Raw genomic sequence first — 23,058 nt, 5'->3', positions numbered from 1 at the left:
TGGAGCTGTAACTTTATCCCCCCTCACACTCTTTCGGTGGTCTCGGAATCAAAAAGTGTGTGTGTGTGTGTGTGTGTGTGTGTGTGTGTGTGTGTGTAGGGGAGGGGGGACTTCCAGTAGGTTGTCAATATTGACTCAACATTGTATGAGAGCCTGTGTCTGCATCTGTGTATCATAGATCAGAGTATTTGCCAAATGAGAAGGCACCACACATTCACACTAATACATTTAATCCACCTGCCTCCTCTGAGTCTCAGAGCACAGTCATGTGTGTTAATGGAAGATGTTCAGGGAACGCTCTCTGACTGCTTCAGATACTTAGAGCACCATGTCTCTGTCTCAGTCATGAATTTAAATATATGAGAAAATTCCGCATTTGCAAAGAAGTATGATCCTGTCTTGGTGCTTCAGCATCCTTTTTACACGATATAGTCCTGTCCTTATAGGATCATAATATAATTTCATAATAAAATCTGGTATTTAGTTTTACATCGTTGTTTAGGTTCAGAGTTACAGAGGTATCGTTCTGAAATATGTCAGCTCTAGATTTTATGGCTGGCTTGTAACTCCACTAAATCTTCTAAATTATCTTTTCTGTAAATGCTGGGATATTTGACCTGTCTCCCCAATGTGATGCTCGGTTGTGGGCAAAAGACCTGCAACTGACAAATAAAGGCTATCTCATCATCATCATCTCTCATCTCATCATTGATCATTATATTTGTTTGTTTGGGGGGTTTTTTTGGGCTTGAGATGGCTAATGATGTCAGTCTGAAGTAGCCAATTGCTGACTCTACCCTAAAATAGTAAACTTTTGTTGTTGTTTTTGCTCAGCTGATCTGCAGTTTTATGGTGTGGCAATCATAAAAATAAATGTAATGATTTAGCTTAACTTCCCAAATAAATGCACAGAAGTTATTAGCTAATGCTAGCAAGCTGGGTTAGCAATCTTGCTAGCATCAGTTAGCCAAATAAACTATACAGGTGCATTACAGAGAACTGGATAACTGCTTATATATAAAGTAATAATTCTCTTAAGCTGGGTATTTTAAAATGGGATCCCTCTGAGATTGACTCACCTTTTAAAGCCAAACTCAAGTGACCATGAAAGAAATTGCAGTTTTTGTCACATCTCTGGTTTCTTTTTTTCTGCCTGGAGGGTGTTCACAATTGCTTCTTGTTCACTAGCACTGCCTCTACTCTACTGGGTTTCGGTCATTTTTCCATTACATTTGAGAACCAACATAATGCGCGTGGGGTGTCGTTATATATACCTGCTGCTAAACCAATAGTAAACACCTCATTATTGGACCATGGTGTCAGTTTGTGTTTAGCCATTTCACTTGTTGTGGGTTTCAAAAATGGCGGGTTTGATTCTTGTGAAGGAGTTGCTGTCATGACTCATCCATTGATGTCACTCCCCCCTTCATCTCGACCTGCTTACGTCAAGTAGGTACTAAAAAGTACCTGGTACCTGTCCTACCACCTAATTGAAAACCCTAATGGTCTGGTCAAGCCGAGAAGGTAGTAGTGGGGGAAAAGAGGCTAATATGTCATACTGGTCAGAGATCATGTAGCTCTACATGCGTGACGAGAGAATGTGGAACAGAAAGGGAGAGGCTAAAAGGGGAAAATTTTTGACACAGGATAAAAGTTAGCAGATTATGCGCAGGGGGAATAGAGAAGTTTTTGTGATGAAGTGGAAGGGAGGAGAGGAAGGAAGGGAGGGAGGAGAGCCTAAGTGGAGGTAGAGAAGGTGTTGGAATGTGTCAACCCAGCTGAACTATTTATTGTCCTATCTAACCTACTCCCGTTGTGTTAATGCAGAGCCGTCGACAGCGTTTCCTCTGCAGCATGGAGTGAAAGTCCCCTCCTACTGCTGCTGCCTCAGAAGAATGACTGACCGCTGTGTTCATGTGTGTCGGACTCAGACCTGTGACTGTGAGCACCTGAATCTGTGTATGTGTTTGTTGGTCTGGTGCAGCCTGCCCTGACTGCTCCTTTAAACAAGCGCTGCTGTGTGTTCAGACTGTAATGAGCAAGAGCAGCTCAGCCACAGTGTGGAAGATGTTAACAAAAAAAAATATTGAATGTAGAAGACAAGTTTGTTTTGCTTTTTTGTGTTCTTTAAATATAGTACAAAGAGCTTTATATATAGTATTCCAGGAATCCTGTCGAAGTATTCCAGTGGTAAGGCTTCTCCTGAACTGCTGTTTTCCTCAGCCAGGATATCCTCAGCCACACCTCTTTGATAATAATATTTGCTTTCTTGAATTCGCCCACTGTCTGTTAAGCCACTCCCCTTCCCGACTTTCTCACTTACTAGCATACATCGTTATCTCTGGATCTGTTGGAGAGGAAAAGGATAATATTTCACTTGAAGAAAGCCACGAGTGTTTTTATTTGGACGTTGTCACAGATGGTAAATTAAATGGAACCCACCTGGAAAATTGTAGTCCTCTCAACTCTACCATTAAAATGGTTTGGAGGTTGACACCAAACAAAGCCCTTATGATTAGGGATGCCACGTTTCCATTTGGGATTAGATGCACATGTTGGCTTTGGGTACCGATACTGAACACTGACCTAGCACCTAATCTTTTTTTTATTTTTTATTAGAAAGTCAACATCAGGGTGGACTTTGCTTTAACTTTGCAAATAAATCCAGTAATATAAATGTACTAAATCTGTATTTAACATTTAGGAAAATGTCAAATCAAATTAGGCCTGAGATGGGCAATATTTATCTAAGGCACAAATCTAATTTAAGCTCTGCGTGAGAGTCATTACTCTGCTGCATGAAACTGTTATTTACAGTTTAGTTTCTCCTTTTCCCGACCCTCGCCCCCACCCGCCCTCCACCCGTCTGTAGAGCTGCAAAAAACGGCAGGAAGTGAAATAACAATAATTGAGTTGATGACAACACTTAAGTGTTACACAAACAAATGCCCTGCTAGTTTCTACCTTTATATAATGTCTCTCTGAATAAAGATAACAAGTGAAAGTAGATAAGAGATGGAGGCCAAGGCATCTTCTTGCTGGAACTTTCCAGTCGAACCAACTTGGTGTGACCACAGTTGACTAACTTTACATTTAAGTAAAGGGAGACTGTGTCGCAGGCATTTTTGGGAGTACATTAGCTCTCCTGCTAGCTGCTGCTGTCCCATCAGCTGTTGTCACTCATATCTGCTGCAGCTTTTTAAGTCAAGATCAGAATTCTGTACAGTCCACATGTTAGATCAGTGCATCTCTCCTCCAGAGGGACTGGCTGTTTATCTCTACAGTGTTAAGATGAGATGATAAAATAGAATCCACAGAGTTAAGTTTAGATTTATTTATTTATTTGCTCTGAAAAGTCTTCATGGGGACGAGAGGGTCAAGAGGTAAAAACTAGTAATTCAGTGTTTGCAAAGAAATCTGCTTCGAGTGCAACACATACAGTTTACATACTGCTTCCACTAGATGCTGATTGCCGAAGCGTTTCAATGACCTACAATGTATTTTTCCCTTATAGTGACTGGCAATACCTCAGCATCCGGATGCGATACACAAAGCCCCTTACCTTTTCTGGTATTAACGGTGCCACGGTTCTGGGTAACTGACGGGACAATTTCAAAGAGTTAAAGTGTCAGGAAGGTTTGTGTCACTGCTTGGAAAAACTCAGGCTTCCTGTTCACTTAGTGTTGGGTTTTTTTCCTCCTCCGGTCTTTTCCTGAGGTGGAGTCTTCTCTTGGATGTGGGAGGAGACGGGGGAGAGTCTTATAGCTTGAAGAGCAGAGACTCCCTCCAGGTTAGTGTTCATTTGGCTCATACACAAGTACTGGCTCACTGGCAACTCGCAGCAGCTGAGAACAGCTTTGCACGCTCGGAGCTGCTGCCTGCTTCCTTCAGCCTGACACGTTCAGTATTTCTTTTTGGGTTTCCTAGAGCCGGCTAACAGCTGAAAGAACGTAAGTAAACTTTGCTTTTTCTCCTGTTTGAGCACAGTCAGCAGTGTGTACACGTGGGGGTTGTTTATCTAAACGGAGGGGAGGGCTTGTTCCTCTGGCAGGTATCCACAGGACAGGTCACGCTTCAAAGTTGTCAGTTTATGGAACGATTTGGTTTTCTTTTCCCTGTTTTATTAAAATGACATTCAGTTCTGGATGAAATCCTGCATTATCACAGCGGGTACTATTGTCTGTTTCTCTGTCACTGCTGGTACTTCCTTGTCCTTGAGTTGGGTGCCAAACCTAAAAATACTGGTCTTGATTATAACTTTTGGCAGCTCTGCTCCAGGACTATTTTCATTCTCTCAGCTGTAAGGGGCTGCGAAGCTTCACGTGTACTGGCAGAGCCAACAATATACCCTCCCTAAAACTGAATTTAAATTCTTGTTGTAGAGCAGCGTGTTGTGCTGACTGTTGTCACTCCAGAGGTGCTTCATTTTATCTCCCACATAATATCTCTCTTTAAACAAGTTGACTTTTCCCCACTCTTTTTTTTTCATGAATGATTTTTAGGCTTTCAGCACCAGTGTGAGAGCTAATCAAGGATTACACAAAGGGTTAAAGGCAGAAGAATGTGTCCTGTGTGAGTGTGTCTGTACATGTATGAGCAAAACACTCCTTGTATCCAAGCCAACTCTGAGGCCTAGCCACTGAGGCGACTCCAGTGACCGCTCTCCCTCGTGTGTGTGTGTGTGTGTGTGTGTGTGTGTGTGTGTGTGTGTGTGTGTGTGTGTGTGTGTGTGTGTGTGTGTGTTCTTTATCTGACTAAGGACAGCGATGGGTGATTGTGTCTGGAATGTGTTCATCACCGTGTTGAAGGGGGGATATTTTCAGTCTCCTCCCTTTTCTTCTTCTTTTATTTTATTTGTTTATTTTTGGTTGCTTTCAGACTCTCCCATTACAGCAGAGGTGTGTGTGTGTGTGTGTGTGTCTCTTTATGGCAGCAGATGACTGTGCTTAACACAGTTATGTCCTTTTAGTATGCAGCTACCATGTAATTGCATTAGTATGTATATTTACTTTAATGCTTTAATACCCCAAGGTGTGAGTGTGCGTTGTCTAATAGATTAGCTCCAGCTGACTGAGGTGGGAGTAGTTGCCCCCAGCCACTGATGCAAACTCCGATCAGATGGGGAGTGGGTATATCATAGTGGATTCTGTAATCAGCAAAAAATCTTTGCTGGATCAGAGTTATTTTATCCTCTGGAGATGCAGCAATGGCAGAATGTCTTCAGGCATTGTAAAGTCAATGAGTGGTAGCCCTGCATGTTAGTACCCAGAATAGGAGGGAAAAGAATTGTCGAAGTTCTTACAGTTTGTTATATTTCTGGGGGGAAAATTATAATAAAAATGACAGTGCTGAATCTTTTTTCTGCATCATAAATTTAAGCCTTCACAGGCATATAAAGGTTGGCAGTGGGCACTTGTATAGGCTATGTTGTAGACCAGGGGTCCCCAATCCCAGTCCACGAGGGCCAGTGTCCCTGCAGGTTTTAGATGTGTCCTTGATCCATCACAGCTGATTTAAATGGATAAATGACCTCCTCAACATGTCTTGAAGTTCTCCTGGTAATGAACTAATCATGTGATTCAGGTGTGTTGACCCAGGGTGAGATCTAAAACCTACTGGGACACCGGCCCTCGAGGACTGGGGTACCCTGTTGTACACCCTACATACATTCTGTACAGAAGTCTAAAGTGGCTGTGGTGAGACTCATTGCACGTGTAAAGGAAATCAAGGGTCATTATAAATTCTGATGCTCTACCTCAAGCAGTTACAGTGTGCTTAAACTATATAAATCTCACAGATATTTAACATTTCGGACGATTGGAGGGTGGCGCTCTGAGATTACAATTGAGCCGTGTAACTCTAATGAGCTCTAAAGTGAAAATAGAAGCACAGCACACAAGTAATTTACATACCACTGAAGGGTGTGAGCCTCATGGGACCCTCCTGAGGGGGGGTCATAGGTATAGTTTACCCCCCACTCAAGAGAGTCACACCAATAAGTGTGAAGTGCCTCTTGACAATATGTAGTTTAGGATCACAGTTGTTAACAAAATATGCATTTTCTATCAGTGGTTGAAAGGGTGAAAAATGGCTAATGATATGCAAATATCAGGCAGTCTAATTTATATACCTACGTACCTTTTGCACTCGAGCTCAGGAATAGTTCTTAGTTTTAAAACCTAAACTTCATGGGTATCAGACCTTTAGCAAAAATACACTAGAACTCGGGCAGCAATTTTAATTACATTCTAATAAACTAATTGTGGTCAGAACTAGCTAAATCAATAAATCCATAAACTCAACAGTGTTGTTTGCACTGCTGCCTGCTAACGTCCGCCACCTCTGTTCACCATATTACAGTGCAAATTCGGGTTAAGAGTTGAATTAGTTAAGGCATTATAACAATTTAGCTAACTTGGTTGTGTTGCTAACCTGACTCACTATAAGAATCTGTTTATGTTAATGTTGTGTCTGTATGCACTGTTTATGTAGTCTTCTATGTCTGGCACATCTTAACTTGATGTCAGCTTAAAAGGAAGTTGGAGTAAAAGGCAGATGTTTCATTTACATACCCGTTAGATGTTCTTATCATCTTCTTTGCATACACTTTACACACTGTTCTTACTACTTACTGCACTCAAATGATCCCTATATCTATTTTTTCCCTTTATTTTACAAATGTGGCCACATCACAGATGTTCTGTATTTGTCTTCACTGCTTGGCTTAGTTTTCCCAAGGGAGGACTCAGCCACCTGCTCTCCTGTGATTACCTACTCAGTCAAAACTCTCTTCCTGACGTGAACACACAGGCACACAGACACAAGAGTTCATTGGTTTGACCTCCATTTTCCCCCCTCTGGTGTAATTGTACATGGATGTGTGCGTTTCCTGGGGCCACAGACAGATATGGGCAGAGGTGGAGGAGGGGGTTTAAGGGGAGACGGATGGATGGATTGACAGAAGCGGGGAGATCCAGGGGAAAAAAGACGAGCTGGATGCTATAATAACTGTCGGTTTATGGTTCAGTGGTTGTTTTTGCAGTCGACTCGACTTCTGTCCGTATAAAAACAGTTGCATAACCTTGTCCAGACACTTCAGTCATGCATGTCAGTCCATCCAGCCAGGAGCTGTTTTTCAGTTGGAAACAAGCAACGTGGCTGAAGCTGATAGCCGCTCAACAGAATAACAGCAAGGTCTGACGCTGTCACGACCAACTGTCTGTCTTCATTATCATTCTTTGGAGCTCCCTAAATCAGCCCTAAGGGGAGTGGTTGATAACTTTTTGAACCCTTCTTTTAAGCTCTCTATTGATTTTTAAAAACTGAAGCTGAGTGTCCCAGTGGGATAATGGGCAGGGGCTTGTGTTGCATTAGTTTCTGTCCAAGCTTGGTCTGATTCTCATCAGGTTATCGTTCATCTGGAAGCCACAGGGAGGACACCAGCTGAACCCTGCACTGAGATGAGAGATTTGTTAATACGATCCATCTTGCTTACTGTCCCGTTTCTTGACCTTTTGTTGAACTGGGTTTTGGTACAGATAAATTCAGGTCTGGTCCAAATAGATAAACTATAACTCTGTAGACCTTCCTTTGGCTTAACTTGCAAACAGGTTTGCACAGCAGGTGAATGATTTAGTTATAACTAAATCAGGGATAAGTGCGCTCAGTCATCTACAGAGCTAGGAGCAGAAAAAAAACTGCCTGAGCAGTCTGAAGCATGTGACTTTTGGCTCACTAGATCACTTACCCACTCACTGACTTCATTATTTGTTTCTATGAGCATGGAGCATTGTTTGTTTTGCTTTTTTCTTTTTTCCCCCTTCCTGAACACTTTGGATTGTAGTGCAGCATTTCCATGTGGGCTTCCCTGCAGTTGACAGTCGGGTGTTCACAGGCTTCAGGAGCAAATCGGGAAACTCAAAGTGTCCAGAAATAGATGAGCTAAGTTCACCGCGAAACAGGGTCAACTTGCGGGAATTGCCCACACTCCAGCCGAGGACGTTTGTTTGGTTTTCTCTTTCCCACTCACGTTCTGTTGTGAAATAAATCCCGGCTTCCTGCTCATCCCTCCAGTGGGTGAAGCAGCTGAGTAGTCACTGTTGATGAACTCACCACCTCTTTCCTTCCATGCTGGGGTAAAGCTGACAGGCTCAAAAACGGAAGGATTTGAATAGTATTGCATGGAGCTGCACTCTGGCTTTGAGTCAGCATCAGGAACTGTTTAAGACTCAGTATGATTCATTCTTATTGTGAGGCTCACCCTGGATGGGAGGTTGACACTATCTCTCTTATTTGGGCTTTCTCTTGTTTTCTCTGCTATTATATATTTTCTAATCTTGCCTATTCTCACCTTTTCCTTTTTCCTCCTCCCCCACCCTCCTACTGCAACCCGTTTCCTCACGAGCTGCTACTTATTCAGTAACTTGCTAGAAAATATTGGCGAAGCAAATTGCTCCCATTCATGGGCTCTCTCTGTAATTACACTTAAGCCGGCGGCACGGTCAAGTCAGCTGTGGTAAAATGCCAGTCACTGTTTCCTTTCAGCTGCTTTACAACATTTGTGCACGCAGACATTTTGGGCTTCTCTCTTTGATTTCAAACATTCTGTTATTCACCCCCCACAGTCACTCACACGCCATGAAACGCAGTCTCTCTCTCTCTCTCATGCAGACATCATAAACCATGTTGTTGGCCACTTATATGGTGGTTAGAAAACTGAACGTAAAAACAGTCCGATTCATAACAACTCAGCGGTTTGCATAGTTTTGTGATGATAATCACAATGCGCAAGTTTCCATTGAGGAATAGGAATATCATTCCTCGGCCCTTTGCCTTTTTGGAGACATCATCAACTGCAGTTACAGAACATGAACGGAAACCGAGAGGCAGAAAAGTTAAGAGAAACGAGACTGAGCGCTGCTGCAACGCTCAACTCGTGGACCGGTGGGGACGAGAGGCTTAATGGTGCCGTTTGCACACACATTAGTCCCATTAGCAAAGCGGCTTTTAGCCATCTGACCCCTTTCACTGGAGAAGATGAATGACAATAGCTGCTGTTTTTAAAGTAGTGACTATCCAGGCTCGCAGTATTTGCATGTGGACGACTCTTCTCATTGGCAGGCTCAAAGGAAGGAGGGTAACTGGGTTAACATTTACATAGTTAAAGCAAATCTAATCTCCATGAAGAGGGAATTCATTTAGCAGCTTGACGATAATTGTTGTCAGTTGTTGGAACTCGTTCTCCTTCACTAACAATATCAATGCACAAACTGTTGAGCGCAGTATGATAACAAAAAGACTGAATAAAGGGTGGATCAGGGGATTAGAGTTATCAGCAGAGGTGGGTTTATGCTGGTGTGACAGGGATCTCCTGCCCCCTTTGTGTCTGTGGGATTTGTTCACACCAGTAATTGTGTATAAGTGTATGTTAGTCATTAGGAGTAATAGAAATCAATAACCACGCTTTAAAAAGACAAAATGTGTAGACTTTGGATCACAAGCTGTTTGGCTGGACATTTTGGGACACAGTGAAATAGAACAAATACTCCAGCAAAGGTTGGCAGTTCTTACAGAAATTAGTGTTTTTAAAGACTTGAAAAGACTCTAAATCTGGAGCAAAAGAGGTGTGTTTTTTCCTCCTCTTGGCAGAGGGCTGTGTAAGTGTAATGACAAGGCCACAGCATACTAAAACCGAGGTGGCTGAGGTTTCTGTGACCCAACGTTTGTCTTCACCGTTTCTGTTAAAGCATTTTCTCTAAGATGAGTTTCTTTGAGTAGATTCAGGGACAAGAAATTCTATAATTACCTGAAACCTTTTAACCTTTTAGCTGTTAAACTACTAGTTAGTTTGTCGTGAGGATGATGAGTGTAGGAAAACAACAATGTGAAAGAAAGAGATCCACATGCAGCAGCAGATCAGTGATGTTTTACATATGTTTTATGGCGAATTCCTCAACTTACACAGTCAGATGAAAGTGCTAATCAGCACAGTGACGGGGAGTGTGTGAGTGGCTCCAGGTGGGTTGTGGTCTTCAGTGTATTTACTGTTGTGCGCTGCAGGCATTTGCATTAGCGGGTGGAGCGCCACCATAGTGTCACATAACTGGACGTGTTGTGCGTTAAAGCTTAACCGTGTTAAGTTGCATTGAGCGTTATGATAAGTTATGATAAGGATGAACATGTGGAAAAAATACAGTAGAGCTGCTTCCCTGCAGTGGTTTGAACTTTTTTAGGACACCAAGACAAGTCTGTGCTGACGTCATCTCGTGACTTTCTGTCCGCTAATCCACCTCTCCTTTCTTTTCCTACGTTGCGCTCACTTCAAGCTTTCTCTGTATTGTGTTTTTCATGAAAGACTCTTTATTTTATTATTTTTTTTGTTCCATCCCCTGAATGCATATATTCCCAAAGGCTTTGTGCAGAAGCTTCAGGTCGTCTCACTCATGCTTGGGAATCTTTTTTTTTTTTTTTTTTTTTTTTTTCTGTTTTTATTTTTGTGCTGCAAAAGTGTTTAGTTTGAGTAGTTTGAGGTAGGCTATTTTAAACTCTTCTTTGGTCTGTTACAAGATGAAAGCTAAGCGTGTGTGTGCGTTTTTCTTTTTAAGTGTAAGCTGTCAGTTTTTCTCTCTCGTCTGCTGCTGGTCTGCTGTTTGTGGATGTGAGCGTGAAGAGGGAGTCAGACGGGGCGAGATGTTGGGGGAAAAACAGGGTCACATGTTGAGGGAGACAGGGAAGGAAGACGGCTATAAAAAGATTAATTAAAAATGTGTGGATAGACGTGCTGGAGAAGAGGTGGAGGTGGGGGAGGGGACGCACCGTGCCGTCTATCTGGATGTGATGTAACCCTGGAGTGTAAGGCTGTAAATGATAACATGCAGCAGGGAAGAGGTGTGGAGGAGGGGGAGAGTGGGATTGTTTTTTTTTTTTTTTTGTTTTTTTTTCTGTGGAATTGAAGGGGGAAATAAATGAACAGCATGTGTGTTAGCAGTGTTTTAAAGCCCTGAAACTGAGAGAAATAATCCACAAGTTAATTGTGCTCCGGCAGAGGAAAAACTTTGTCCCAGCTCTTTGTTTAAACTTTGTTCTTACACTATTTTTCTTTTCTTTCTTTCTTTTTTTTTGTAAAGCTGAATCAGGTTTGGTTTCGGTGATCTTCATCTACTTTGTCTTCATTAGGCTAAAATGCAAACACACAAACAGCCACACAAAGAGCTCAGCAGCAGGAACAGTTGTGCAGGCTTTCAGAGTTTTTTTTTTTGTTTTTTTTTTTCACATGTTTTCATAGCACCCCACTGAGCTTGATGCAAGTCAATGTAAAAATTGCATCTGCGGTGCCCCTCTTTTCCCCCACCGTCCCCTTTCTCTCCCCCCTTTCTCCCTTTCAAAGAATTTTCATTTGAATGAAAGCCCTGCCTCAGTTTTGTTGTGCTTGAAAGGCAGGGGGAGGGGCCCAATTGGTCAGGATCTCCTTTGAGCCTAGCCAATGCGAGCACACCTCTCGCCTCCCAGCCCGCCCCTTGTACCCCTCCGAGTCTCCCGGCGACATGCGATTGGCTGGCTGGGAGGAGCCAGACTCTGTATTAAAGCCTGTCCCGTCTGCTCCACTTCAGTGTTAAAGAGAGTCCCCGTCTGTCAGCCAGAGAAGTGTGCGTGCATGTGTGAAAAAGAGAGAGTATGTGTGGATGCGTTATGGTATTAAGCGGTGGAAAGAAAGTGGAGGTTTATCTGACTTGGACTTGTTTCTTTCTAACCCTCTCCAGGACTACAGGGCGCTCCTGCTGAGTTGCCGGCCGGCTTTTTGGATCTGATCACAACTGGACAGGCGGGCTGGGGCTAAACAGGATTGTAAAGAGGATCAGAGAGACTGTGGTGTTGTCTGAGTAACTGACGACTGATCTACAAGACTTGCCTTTTGGATTTAAAGAAACAAAAAAAAAGAAAAAGACTGACCCTGACCCACAGTCTCTCACTGTTCTGGATCACAGCTGAGTTAATAGAGGTGGTCTGCACAAGGCTGGTGTGGAGGATCTGACCCCAACTGACCCTGTCTCGCAAGTAGCCTTTCACTGAGCCCGGACTGGGAAAAGGGACAAATAAAAGTGCAAGAGAGGTGTCGTGGAGGACAGACGAAAGGCAGAGGAGCAGCACAGCGACCGGTAAGGAAGTTAAATGGGGTTCTGAGAGCACGGGTGTGAGAGGGGGAGGAGTGGGGAGAAAAAGAGTACAAAAGAGCCCTTTTTTTTTTGTTTCCCTTAAGCTTAGAGAGGATGTGTGGGAGCTCTAAAAGGATGTTCACTGACCACTAAAGCCAGGTGCTTGCCTGCCTCTCCTCCTGTCAGCTAGTGTCTGACCATGAAGCTGTAAAACTGTTTTCACATACAAGTGAATTATTTTATGTTCCAATTACTTGTAACTCATGGAAAATCTCTATTTTCTCTGTCCAGCTCGTGCAGAATGCCAGTGGAGACCCTGCGGCCCTCAGATGGCCGTCTGGCCGGGGTCCCCTTTACCTCTGCCATGCCTTTCAGGATACTCAATAAGGGTCCGGATTATTTCCGCCGACAGGCCGAGCCCGGGGCCCGCAAACTGAGCGCCGTGGAGCGCCTGGAGGCCGACAAGGCCAAGTATGTTAAAAGCCAGCAGGTGGCACTCACCCGCCAGGCCCCCATCCAGCCTCCAATCATCCGCAAGCCCCTCGTCCCTTCGGGGATGATGATCAACACCCCTCCAGCCCGGAAAGTTAACCGATCGCCGGCTGAGGGGGAGAACGCTGCAGGCAGGCAGGGAGCAGGAGACAGGAGACGACCTGCTCTAAACTTGGATATTCTAAATAACCTAATCAATGACGTATGTGATGGACCATCACATTGTTCCCAGTCCTCTTCCTCCACCTCCCCTTCCTCGTCATCTCCGTCATCGGGAGCTAAGAGCATCAGTAGCAGTCTTTCAGGAGAGCAGGAGAGGAGCAGCCGACTCTCCAACAACCTCAAACCTTTGAATCACGCCCTCGCCAACTCATCGTCCACCTCCTCCTGCACCTCCTCTCCACTCAACAATCATCTTCGGACGGCGGCAGCAGAAGTGACTCGACGTCCACCCCCTGTGCCAGCTCGCGCCCCCCGCTTTGGCGTTCCAGTTCCCTACAGCTCCCCTAACTCGGTGACAGTACGCAGGGTGGACGTTCGGCCTCATGCTGAGATACGGAAGCCCCAGAGAGCTCAGCTGCAGCCACAGCTCAGGCCCAGACAGACACCCCAGGGCCAAGTCGCACACCCCCAAGTCCCACCCCCGTCACCCCCTCCCCCCTCTCAGAATCAACCGCAACCCCTCCCTCAGTCATCCCAAGCCATCCCTGCTCCTTCAGCCTACCTGCCACCCAGTCCAATGCTAGTCCGAGCAGGCATGATCCCTCCAGCCTCACCCGCTTTCACCCGCATCTCAAACGCCAGCTCCAAAGGGTCTGCCCGCAAGCACCCATCACTGCACCGCTCCAAGTCGGACCTGAGCGACCGCTACTCCCGTGCCACAGCCGACCTGGAGCGTTTCTTTAACTACTGCGGGTTAGACCCCGAGGAGGTGGAGGGAATGGGCGGGGTGGAGCGCTTCACGAGGGCCAACTCAGACATTGTGTCAGTCTCCAAGCTCCGAAGCGTTAGCACGCCCAGCTCGGAGTGTGGGGACGACCGGGTCAGGGAGGACGAGGACGACGAAGACGACGGTCCGTCAAGGGCCAACGAGCGGGTCCCGTATGGCATCTCTGTCATTGAGAGGAACGCTCGAGTCATCAAGTGGCTGTACGGCATCCGACAGGCGAGAGATTCTAACAACGCCGTCTCTAACGTATAGACCGTCAGGGACTCGGACTCCTGTTTGTTCATCTTTTGCTGCCTTACGTTACAGATACGGATAATCCTGCAGTTGATGTGTTTCCTGTAAAGACTTTCTTTTTTGTTCTCGGAATTTCACATCAGATGTCTAGAAATGGGCTGCAAGTCAGTACTTGCAGCGGAAGATGCACCCCCCCCCTCTCCCTTTTGTAGGTCTTGTATAACAATATTGGTATTGAAAGCAATAATAGTCAGAGAATGGTGAGGATGAAGGCAGAGGATGATTGCGATAGGGTCTCCTTATGTAAAGGTACTCTGTGTGTGTGTGTGTGTCTGTGTGTGTGCGTGTGTGTGTTTTGGCACAAAGGCAGACTGCCACTGAGCAAGCCAGGAAGAAAACCACGTTGATACTGTGAAACTTTTTCACACAAAAAGCTTCTACGATCATATTCCTGTTTTTTGTTTTCAAAAACCTTTTAGGCTGTTGGACTGTTATTATACACGTTTGTGTCAGCATGCAAGTGAATCATTTGTATACATTATATTTTAGGGTATGTCATCAAGCACACGTCTTCCTTGCACAGAAGTTTGCTGCACTGACTCACGTTCAGGTCAATTACAGTTAGTGCTGTCTGTATATCGGAGTGCAACGTCTTCTAATTGTGCGCATCCGCAACACTTTCTCACATCGTGGCTCACGCTGTGCTGGTGCAGCCCGAGAAATCAGTTTGCTGTGTATGTCCCTGCACGTATGAGAGCAAGTCATATGATGAAGGATGAGCTCACATGTAGATGGTTGAAGTACGTGTAACATGACAAAGATATTTAGCCTCCAGGGTGGGAAAAAATTGGAGGGAAAAACGAAAAGATGGATGAAAGGAAGACTGAAAAGAGAATACTCATGGATCAAAAGAAAAGCTATCTTTGCTGTATGAATATGTCTGCAGCTCTGAAAGTGTCTCAGGAAGATGGCATACTAACAAAATGGACCAATATTTATTTGGAAAATGTAATTTAATGTATTTTTTAATATTGGATGACTTTGTGTACAGAATTCAATCTCTGTTCTTAAGTGCAATCTGATGGTGTTTACTAGAATCACAGTATATGTAGGATGACAGTTAAATCCAGGAAGGAGACAAATGCAAAGTGTGAATGTTGCACCTGTCTCTCTGTGGGGAGCACAGAAAGTGAGACTGTTGTGTATTTATTCAACTTCCTGTTTGTCTGGGAACAAGAGGTCTGTCTCCTCCCTCACCCTGTGTGAGTTCTCTCGAGTTCTCCTCTGCATCTACTGCCTTCGTAAGCTATCCAGCAGTGTGAGTGGCGGTCACGTTTCCTCAGACGAGAGGGCCGGAGAACACAGGAGCTGTGACGGTGGTGAACAAAGTATGCTGTTGAGTCCATCACTCAATGCCCAAAGAATCTTCAAGAGATGAGAGATGGAAAATGCTTTACCATGGTGTATTCTGAGCAGTTAATAAAAAAAAAAAAAAGTTCAATTACGTTACTCTTCGTGGTTTTTCTTTATTTCTCTCTAAATATTAAGGCAGATGGTGGTGCTTCCAGCATATGGCTCCAAACAGTCACTCCTCTGATTTATTTGGTGTTTATGATAGGCTGCTGCCGAGTCCAGCTCAGTTCATTTGAAGCAGGTCTGCTTTAAATTATATTTCAACATGAATAATTGACACATGGCAATCTGACATCAGCACAAAATTGCTGAGCAAGTTGTAATCAGTAACACCAGGTTAGGAGCTACTGTTATGTTTTTACTCAAAAGTACTGAAACGGATATTTAGTGAGACGGAACGAACTGCAGTGTAGATAAAGTCTGACTTTCCTTCACTGTGCCATTTGTGACACCTTTTTCAGAGATCTGGACCTTTTAGGTCTTTAAACTGCTTTATTTAAGGGGAGGCAGTGTGAAAGGGGCCCATTTCTAGCAGCAGCTTTGCAATCAAAAGCTGAAACTCCATCTAACTCCAGAATCTCTGCTTTTGGGGTTTGGAAGGTGACCGAAAAGCTTAGTGCTTTATGGATCAAAGGACACGTGCAGAGAAGTGGCTCATGCTGGAGTAGCCTGAAACACTCCTCAGTGATTCTGTTATTGTTTGATTCCACTGCAACTGACTTGAAATAAACATGCATGTGGTGCAAGATGTATGCTAGTTCTCGAGAGTTGTGCGCTTTAAAGACTAAGAACTCAGTTGTGGACTTGTTAGGGTATTTGTAATTGATAGATTTATTTTATCACATAAGTGTTTGATCCTAAAGCTGCAGAGAGTTTCCAGAACATATTAAATATACTCAACAATTCAGGCAAGATGCAGTGTCAAAGCCCGGAAGTGTAAGAATATTTTGTACTAATGATGAATAAACTTACTTTAATATGTTTTGTAAGGAATAACATTTAGTTTCAACTCAACCATCCTGGGTTTTTGAACAGTCTGGGATCCAGTTCACTGTAAACTATAATTTCATCACCCCTCCAGACCAACTCTTCAGATCAAACACCACTTCAGATGAGTAGTTCTGGTTTCTAATGTCTGTGTTATGGCATTTTCAAACAGCTGGACTGAGGTTCTTGTTTCATGCCTGAAACCAGTACTTTCAAACCCTGGTATGGTCTCATTCATTATGTCTGCCAAAACATAGCTTTGATTGACATTCTCTTGACTGGTTTTTAGTGTGTGGGTGGCTAGAGAGTTGAAGTGTGATGAAGTGGGGAACTTTGTTGCAAATGATAAATATTGCTGCCTGGAACCTGGGTTTGGGCATCACGACAGCAGCCTGCTTCATCTCCCAAGCAGCTCTGATGAACAGTCAGCAACACTGAGCTGGAAGGAGAGAAGTAGAAAATCTAACTGACCAATGGCCTGTGAAGCCTGTGAATGGAGCTAAATAACAAGAAAGAAAATTGGGGTAAAGACTTGTGCGAGAATTGAATGGACTTCTGAGCATACGGTAACTTGGTCAAAACAGCTGGGTATTCCTTTAAATCGCAGTAAGTTAACTTACAATGAAAATGTTACTACCGAGGAATCGGGTAATGTTTCCAGCAACTAGTCATGTGTGCCATTATAGTGTAGAAGAAAGGTGAGCACCAACCAAATATGAAATGCAATCATAAAAACCTTTATTTATTTTTTGCTGAATGACCAGAAGTGTTTTTGCAGAACTTTGGGAACCATATCATTGGATATAATGTCAACACTTGTTTGACATCTGCTTGAAATTCTGTTATTATTTGAGTCTTCATTTTGTAAGTATTTGGTTGTATCAGATGTTCTGTGATCTTATTTTCTGAAATAAGAGTGGGGCAAGTCTTAACTTAAACCGACTTTGACCTTTAAACAACAAATTTTCATCAGTTTATCTTGAATCCAGGTGATCATTCATGCTAAATTAGAGAAAACTAGCCCGAGGCTAACTTAGTCAACATTTGGTCAGCACATTGTTAGTTTTCAACAACCAGCTCTTTAAAATGAAAAACAAACCCATTGACCAATTGCTGTTGATACTGTATGACAGGCTTAGTTGACACCATCAAAATGTAATTATTTCAGTTGAACAGACATCTGAAATAAAAAATAAGATAGCCGATAGCCTTAATTAATGATGTGCCTAATGTTACAGAATGCCTATAAACACTGAAGTAATGCCACATTGTTACAAATGCTTCTTCCATCCCAATAATGTTAGTTATTTTAGCTAGTTATGCTAGCTTGGTTATGGTTTGCCCAGCTACTTTGTTACTACTTACAATATTAGCTAATAGTACTTTCAGTGATATAATATTAGCAAAATACAACTTGGTTTGTAGATGCCACAGGTCCAGTACGTACATCATATTCTGAAGAGGTGACATTCCATGTGCCAATTGCCAGTGTTGGTAGCCGGGGTTCGGTCTGCCAGGGCCTCCACTCCTGGTCGCCGCCCGGCTCACAATGCTGGTGGTGGGCCTGCAGGAGGATGAGCCCATGTCCCGTATTTGGGGACATGGGCTCATCCTCCCTGGGCCTGGCTCCAAGGCAGGGCCCAGTAACCCTATCCAGGGTGAACTGCTCCCCTGGTGTTCTGCTCATAGGGGGTCTTCTGAGTCGCTCTTTGTCTGGTCCCTCACCCAGGACCCCTCCACATCGAAAGGAGCCAGTCGAGGTGGTTTGGGCATCTGACAAGATGCCTCGTGGGCAACTCCTTGGCGAGGTGTACCGAGCATGTCCCACCGAGAGGAGGCCCTGGAGCAGACCCAGGACATGCTGGAGAGATTATATCTCTCTGCTGGCCTGGGAACACCTTGATGATCCCCTGGACAAGCTGGGAGAGCGAGATCTGGGCTTCTCTGCTTAGGCTGCTGCCCCTGTGACCTGGCCCCTGATAACCAGAAGAAGATGGATGGATGGATCTTCTGAAGAGTAGGGACAGGATTACTGGGAGGTGGATGTTACTGGATTGCATTTGTCATCCAAATTCAGTGCTAATTTTAGCCAAATTTTGATCAAATCAACAGAGAGTAATGTGATTGAGCATGCTTTTCTGCCCTCTACATTCACAAGGATATTAGCAGTTGGTCGGTTTGTCAAGCTAGTGCTGCTAATTTCTCTATGTGGTGCCATTATAGCATTGTGAAAGAAGAACTAAGTCATTTCTGTAACTTTAATCTGTTCTTCTGCTAAATTGACTTTTAGGTCACACGTGAGTGCCACTCTAAGTCTGTTTTACTTTATTTTTCAAAATTAGTTGTCACTGTGTTTGCACTTTTTTACGAGAAGAGCTAGATAAAAGATCTGAAAAGTTAACTACACTGATTAATTTTCTTTAATAAAAAGGACAACAGGGCAGCAGCCCTGGGTTTTTGACAAATATAGAGAAAGAAAGACAGAGGTCACAGGTTGACTTCAGCTGCCAGGAAGTATTCCAAGCTGATCATCTTGCATCACATCTTCTGGGCCTTACATAACAAGCCCCTCAGTCTGGCACAACAATTCCCTTGTTTTCATTCCATAATAGAGTAGTTACGTAACCAAGAGCGGACACCTCTGACCTGTTCCTCTGTGTGAGGTAGGGTTTGGTGGTATGGGCTGATGTAAAGAGTCCAAAAAGGCTAAGCACTTCAGCTTTGGGAGAGCAACACATGTCTCGAGAGGATAAGATGTCTCCCCCTGCTGTGGTCTCCCCACAGACAAATGAAAACACACGAAGAACCATCTCTGTGTCATCCTCATGCTACCTCTCTCCCCACTCTGGCTGACCATATGTCCATATTTACTGAGAGATCAGCTGGGCTTTGGCACTATGTCAGAATACACAAGCACACGCACAGAGTTTGTATTTGTGTGAGTGCGTTAGCATGTTTGATGACTTTTGTGGCGCTTACACACAGATGATGTTTTCAATCCTTTTGGGATCCATGTTTTCATTGCACGCATACTTAAGGCCAAATGAATGCACAACTGTGCTGGACTTGTGTGACTGCGTGTGTGACTACGTGTGTGACGTGAGGAGTATTGCAGGGATCAAGCGATTGTATATCGCTTGATCCCTGTAGTACCGCTAATGTATGTCAGAGCTTGATATAGTCGTTCTGAATGGCCCTGGGAGTGATAAGCTGATTAAAACGCTGGGGCAGATGGGATCTCTGTGTTTTTGACTATATTTGTGTGTGTGTGTGTGTCTTTCAGTGGGACCTACTGTACATCCCGTGGGAAAGCAAAACTGGGCTGTCTGTGTTAGCTTTACATGTTGTTGCAGAGTGCTGTGCTGCTTCCCTTATCTCTCGACACCCATCTCCCAATTTTCCATGCTCCGTCTAAAGACTCTGAGCATTTATCTGTTCATCTAAATCATACCAGCCTCTGGATGCTTCCTAATCACATGGAGCATTATGCTTTGTTTACATTCCTCTATACACGAAGCAGCTTTTGTCATTCAGCTGGCCTCAGACAGACCTGATACTTAGTTCCTGCTGTGGTTTGACTATTTGGCATATTAAACTGTGAATATGCTGGAAAAGTGCATTGAAAAACAGTCCAAAATATTTGAATATCCACTAGAACCAATATTCAAATCTTATTTATTCCGAACAAAGAATTCACTGCAGGTTGTCTTCAAGACATGAGACTGTGGTGACAGATTTTTTCCCCTCTGAAAATGGAGCTGTTCAGCACTCCTGTGTAGCGTAAGAGAGTCTAAACAGCAACTAACACCAATGCGGTGACCAGAACGATCACTGACATTCAATTACATTCAGCAACTTCAAGTAATCACAGATCAAATAACTGCTGGTGAGGCGAATCATAACAAAGTCATCTCAATTCAATGTATACTGTAAGGTAAAGACCCTACTATAATAGACTGCAACAATCACATGACCCACTGAGCAAACACTTGGTAACAGTGGGAAGGAAAAACTCTCAGGGAGCGGCAGTGATCTACTGCAACTCGTTATTCATCATTTTAAATTTTTTTTAGCTTTTATCCAATAGAGACAGTAAAGCAGGAAGAGAGAGAGGGGAGAAGGCATGCAGCAAAGGGCTCCAGACTCAAACTCAGGCCTACTCCTCTCTGCTCATATGGCTCATCCCACTGAGCTAAACCAGGATTCGGTTGTCCATCTTTTATACTGTCTATGGTGCCATGTACAGTAGTCAGCGTTGATTACAGTCCAGGATTGGGTGGCTATTTATATCAGTCACAAAGAAAAGTCCTTTTCTTCAGATTGGGAGTCCTTTGTTGGCTCCATGGAGCAAATAAATAATCACAAGGTGACATTTTTTATGTTGTGCTCACAAATAATTAGAATGAATTAAAATTAGAATTAAAATAAAAGATTAGCAATCTTTTTTTCAGCGTAAATTTACACTTATATGTAATGTGTTATCCTAGATAGAAAAACCTTAGTAAGGGGCAACATCATAATGTTCGATGTGGCAACAATGTTATAGAGCAGGGGTAGGCAACTCTAGGCCTCCAGTGCTGGTGTCCTGCAGGTTTTAGACGCGTCCTTGATCCAACACAGCTGATTCAAATTGTTAAATGACCTCCTCAACACGTCTTGAAGTTATCCAGAGGCCTGGTAATGAACTAATCATTTGATTCAGGTGTGTTGAACCAGGGTGAGATCCAAAACCTGCAGGACACCGGCCCTTGAGGCCTGGAGTTGCCTACCCCTGTTATAGTCTACCTTACAATATAAACCACCTTGAGGCGACTGCTGTTGTGATTTGGCGCCATATAAATGAGATTTAATTGAATGCTGAATTTCAACTGACAAGAATTCGTCATTGTACTTTTAATTACCTGCTGATTTGTAATCTTGCTGACTGGGCTGCATCAAACTTTTTCAAATGTAATTACCAAGTTTAATGATTCAGTATTTAAATTTAGCAACATCAGTATCAGCGTGTTTAGTCATAGTTACTGTGATAGTCACAATGTTGCTCATATGAGGCTGCTTGTGTTTCACAAAGCATGTTTAATGTAATGTATAAATAGCACATTTCTAGTCTCACTGACTGCGCAAAGCACTTTAGACTAAATCGCATTTTTACCATACAACCATCCATTTTTGTCTGCATCACATCCATGGCCACTGTAGAATCATCAATAAGCCTTACATGCATGTTTTTGAGCAGAAGCTGGAGTATCATGAAGAAACCTACACAGGCACAGGGAGAACATGGAAACACTCCACACAGAAAGGCCCCAGCAAGGGTTTGAGCTAGGAACCTTCTTGCTGCGAAGCAATGGTGCTGACCACTGCCACCCAAGCTTACAGCATCTAGTATTCACAGGCTGTCTTCCAGCCAACTACTAACCAGACCTGCCCATGCGTAGCTTATGAGATCAGCTGTGCTCAGGGTGGTATGGCCATAAGCCATAAGTATTTGAACAGCATTAGTGCTAGCAAAAACAGCGGCAGGTGTTATTTTGAATGAAATGGTTTAAAAAATGTTTTATGAACTAGAATGATGAAGGATTTGGTAGTGATTGAGAGCTTCACTGGGGAATTATGGTAGAAATGAAAACTTTGTAAATATAATGTGTCTAGACACCACAATTGCTTGTTACATGGTTGCAGTGCCATTGTGTGTTTGCTACCACCGCCTGTTTGATTTTAACACAACTACAGACATAACTACAGCTATTTCAAGAAAAAGATGTAGTAATAGTTAGGTTGGCAACAGGTCATTAACACGACTGGGTCTAAGAAGAGCATCTAGACAGGCAGAGTTTCTTACAAGTAAAGATGGACAGAGGCTCAGAAAGCTGAACACAATGTCTACAAAGTGTGGTAAAATTTCAGAATAATGATCCTTAACATAAAATTGTATCGACCTTGAATATTTAATTATCTGCTGTACATGACATCATCAAGAGTTTATGAGAATCTGGAGAATCTGTACTCAAATGATAAGGCTCAAAATCAATACTGAACTTTGGACCTTGAGGTGGCACTGCATTAAAAATAGAAATCATGTTCACTTTCAGAAATCTGCCTGTGAACACAGTTCAGTGTGGCATCCACAAATGCAGTTTAAAGCTCCACCATGCAAAGAAGAAGCCATATGTGAACATAGTCCAGAAACACTGCAGTCTTGTCTGAGCCAAACATATTTAAAATGGACAAAAGTAAAGTATAAAACTGCTCTGTGATCAGACAAGAGAACATTTTAATTCTTTTCTGATAACACGTGTGCTGTGTCCGCCAGCAGGCTAAACAGGAGTTTGTTATCAGGATTCAGTGCAATGTTTTCTGAAGGTATGGGAGGGCTTCTGAAACTAGCAGCTTAAACATCTCAAACATCAATGCTAAAAGCAACATATGCTTCCATCCAGACTATCTAAGAAATGTTTCATCAAGACAATGTTATGACAGTATCTATGTCTGTCTGTATATAATGATGTTCTTAGTTGACCTTTCACCAACTGAGAACATTTGGTGCATTATGAAATGAAAATTACCACAAAGAAGACCAGCAACCAGTCCCTTCAGTTCCCAAATGTTTATGGACTGCTGCTACATTTTGGTAAACATGGTCCTGTCCCAACTTTCTGGAAATATGTTGCTGCCATCACATTTCAAGTGAACGAATATTTTTCTTAAAATGGTAGACTAAGAAACTTAAAAAGAAGGTGACTGGACATCTTTATGTTTGCTCTAGACGCTACTCCTCTCTTCCAAACGCCTGCTTTAGTTGAACTTTTCATGAACTCCAGTTGCCTTTTT

General features: G+C 43.3%; 1 protein-coding gene across 5 annotated transcripts in view; it reads left to right on the top strand.

Moving 5' to 3' along the window:
* wu:fa11c10 (protein FAM110A) overlaps window positions 1–17,008 on the top strand; it is a 28,106-nt gene extending 11,098 nt beyond the window's left edge. For 4 of the 5 annotated variants that reach the window (XM_005938102.3, XM_005938104.3, XM_005938101.3 and 1 more), the window contains 2 exons: window positions 11,760–12,155; window positions 12,444–17,008. In XM_005938102.3, the coding sequence (XP_005938164.1) occupies window positions 12,454–13,845 (1,392 nt within the window). In that variant the 5' untranslated portion in view covers window positions 11,760–12,155; window positions 12,444–12,453 and the 3' untranslated portion in view covers window positions 13,846–17,008. Of the gene's footprint in view, window positions 1–3,057; window positions 3,951–11,759; window positions 12,156–12,443 lie in introns of those variants that run through there. The other variant, XM_005938107.3, reaches the window with a different exon arrangement.
* Window positions 17,009–23,058: the final 6,050 nt, after the last annotated feature.

This window comes from Haplochromis burtoni, unplaced genomic scaffold (genome assembly GCF_018398535.1).
Source record: "Haplochromis burtoni strain Fernald_Lab_line unplaced genomic scaffold, NCSU_Asbu1 Contig_246, whole genome shotgun sequence".
Taxonomy (NCBI): Eukaryota; Metazoa; Chordata; class Actinopteri; order Cichliformes; family Cichlidae; genus Haplochromis; species Haplochromis burtoni.
This window is presented reverse-complemented; position numbering and strand designations above follow the sequence as displayed.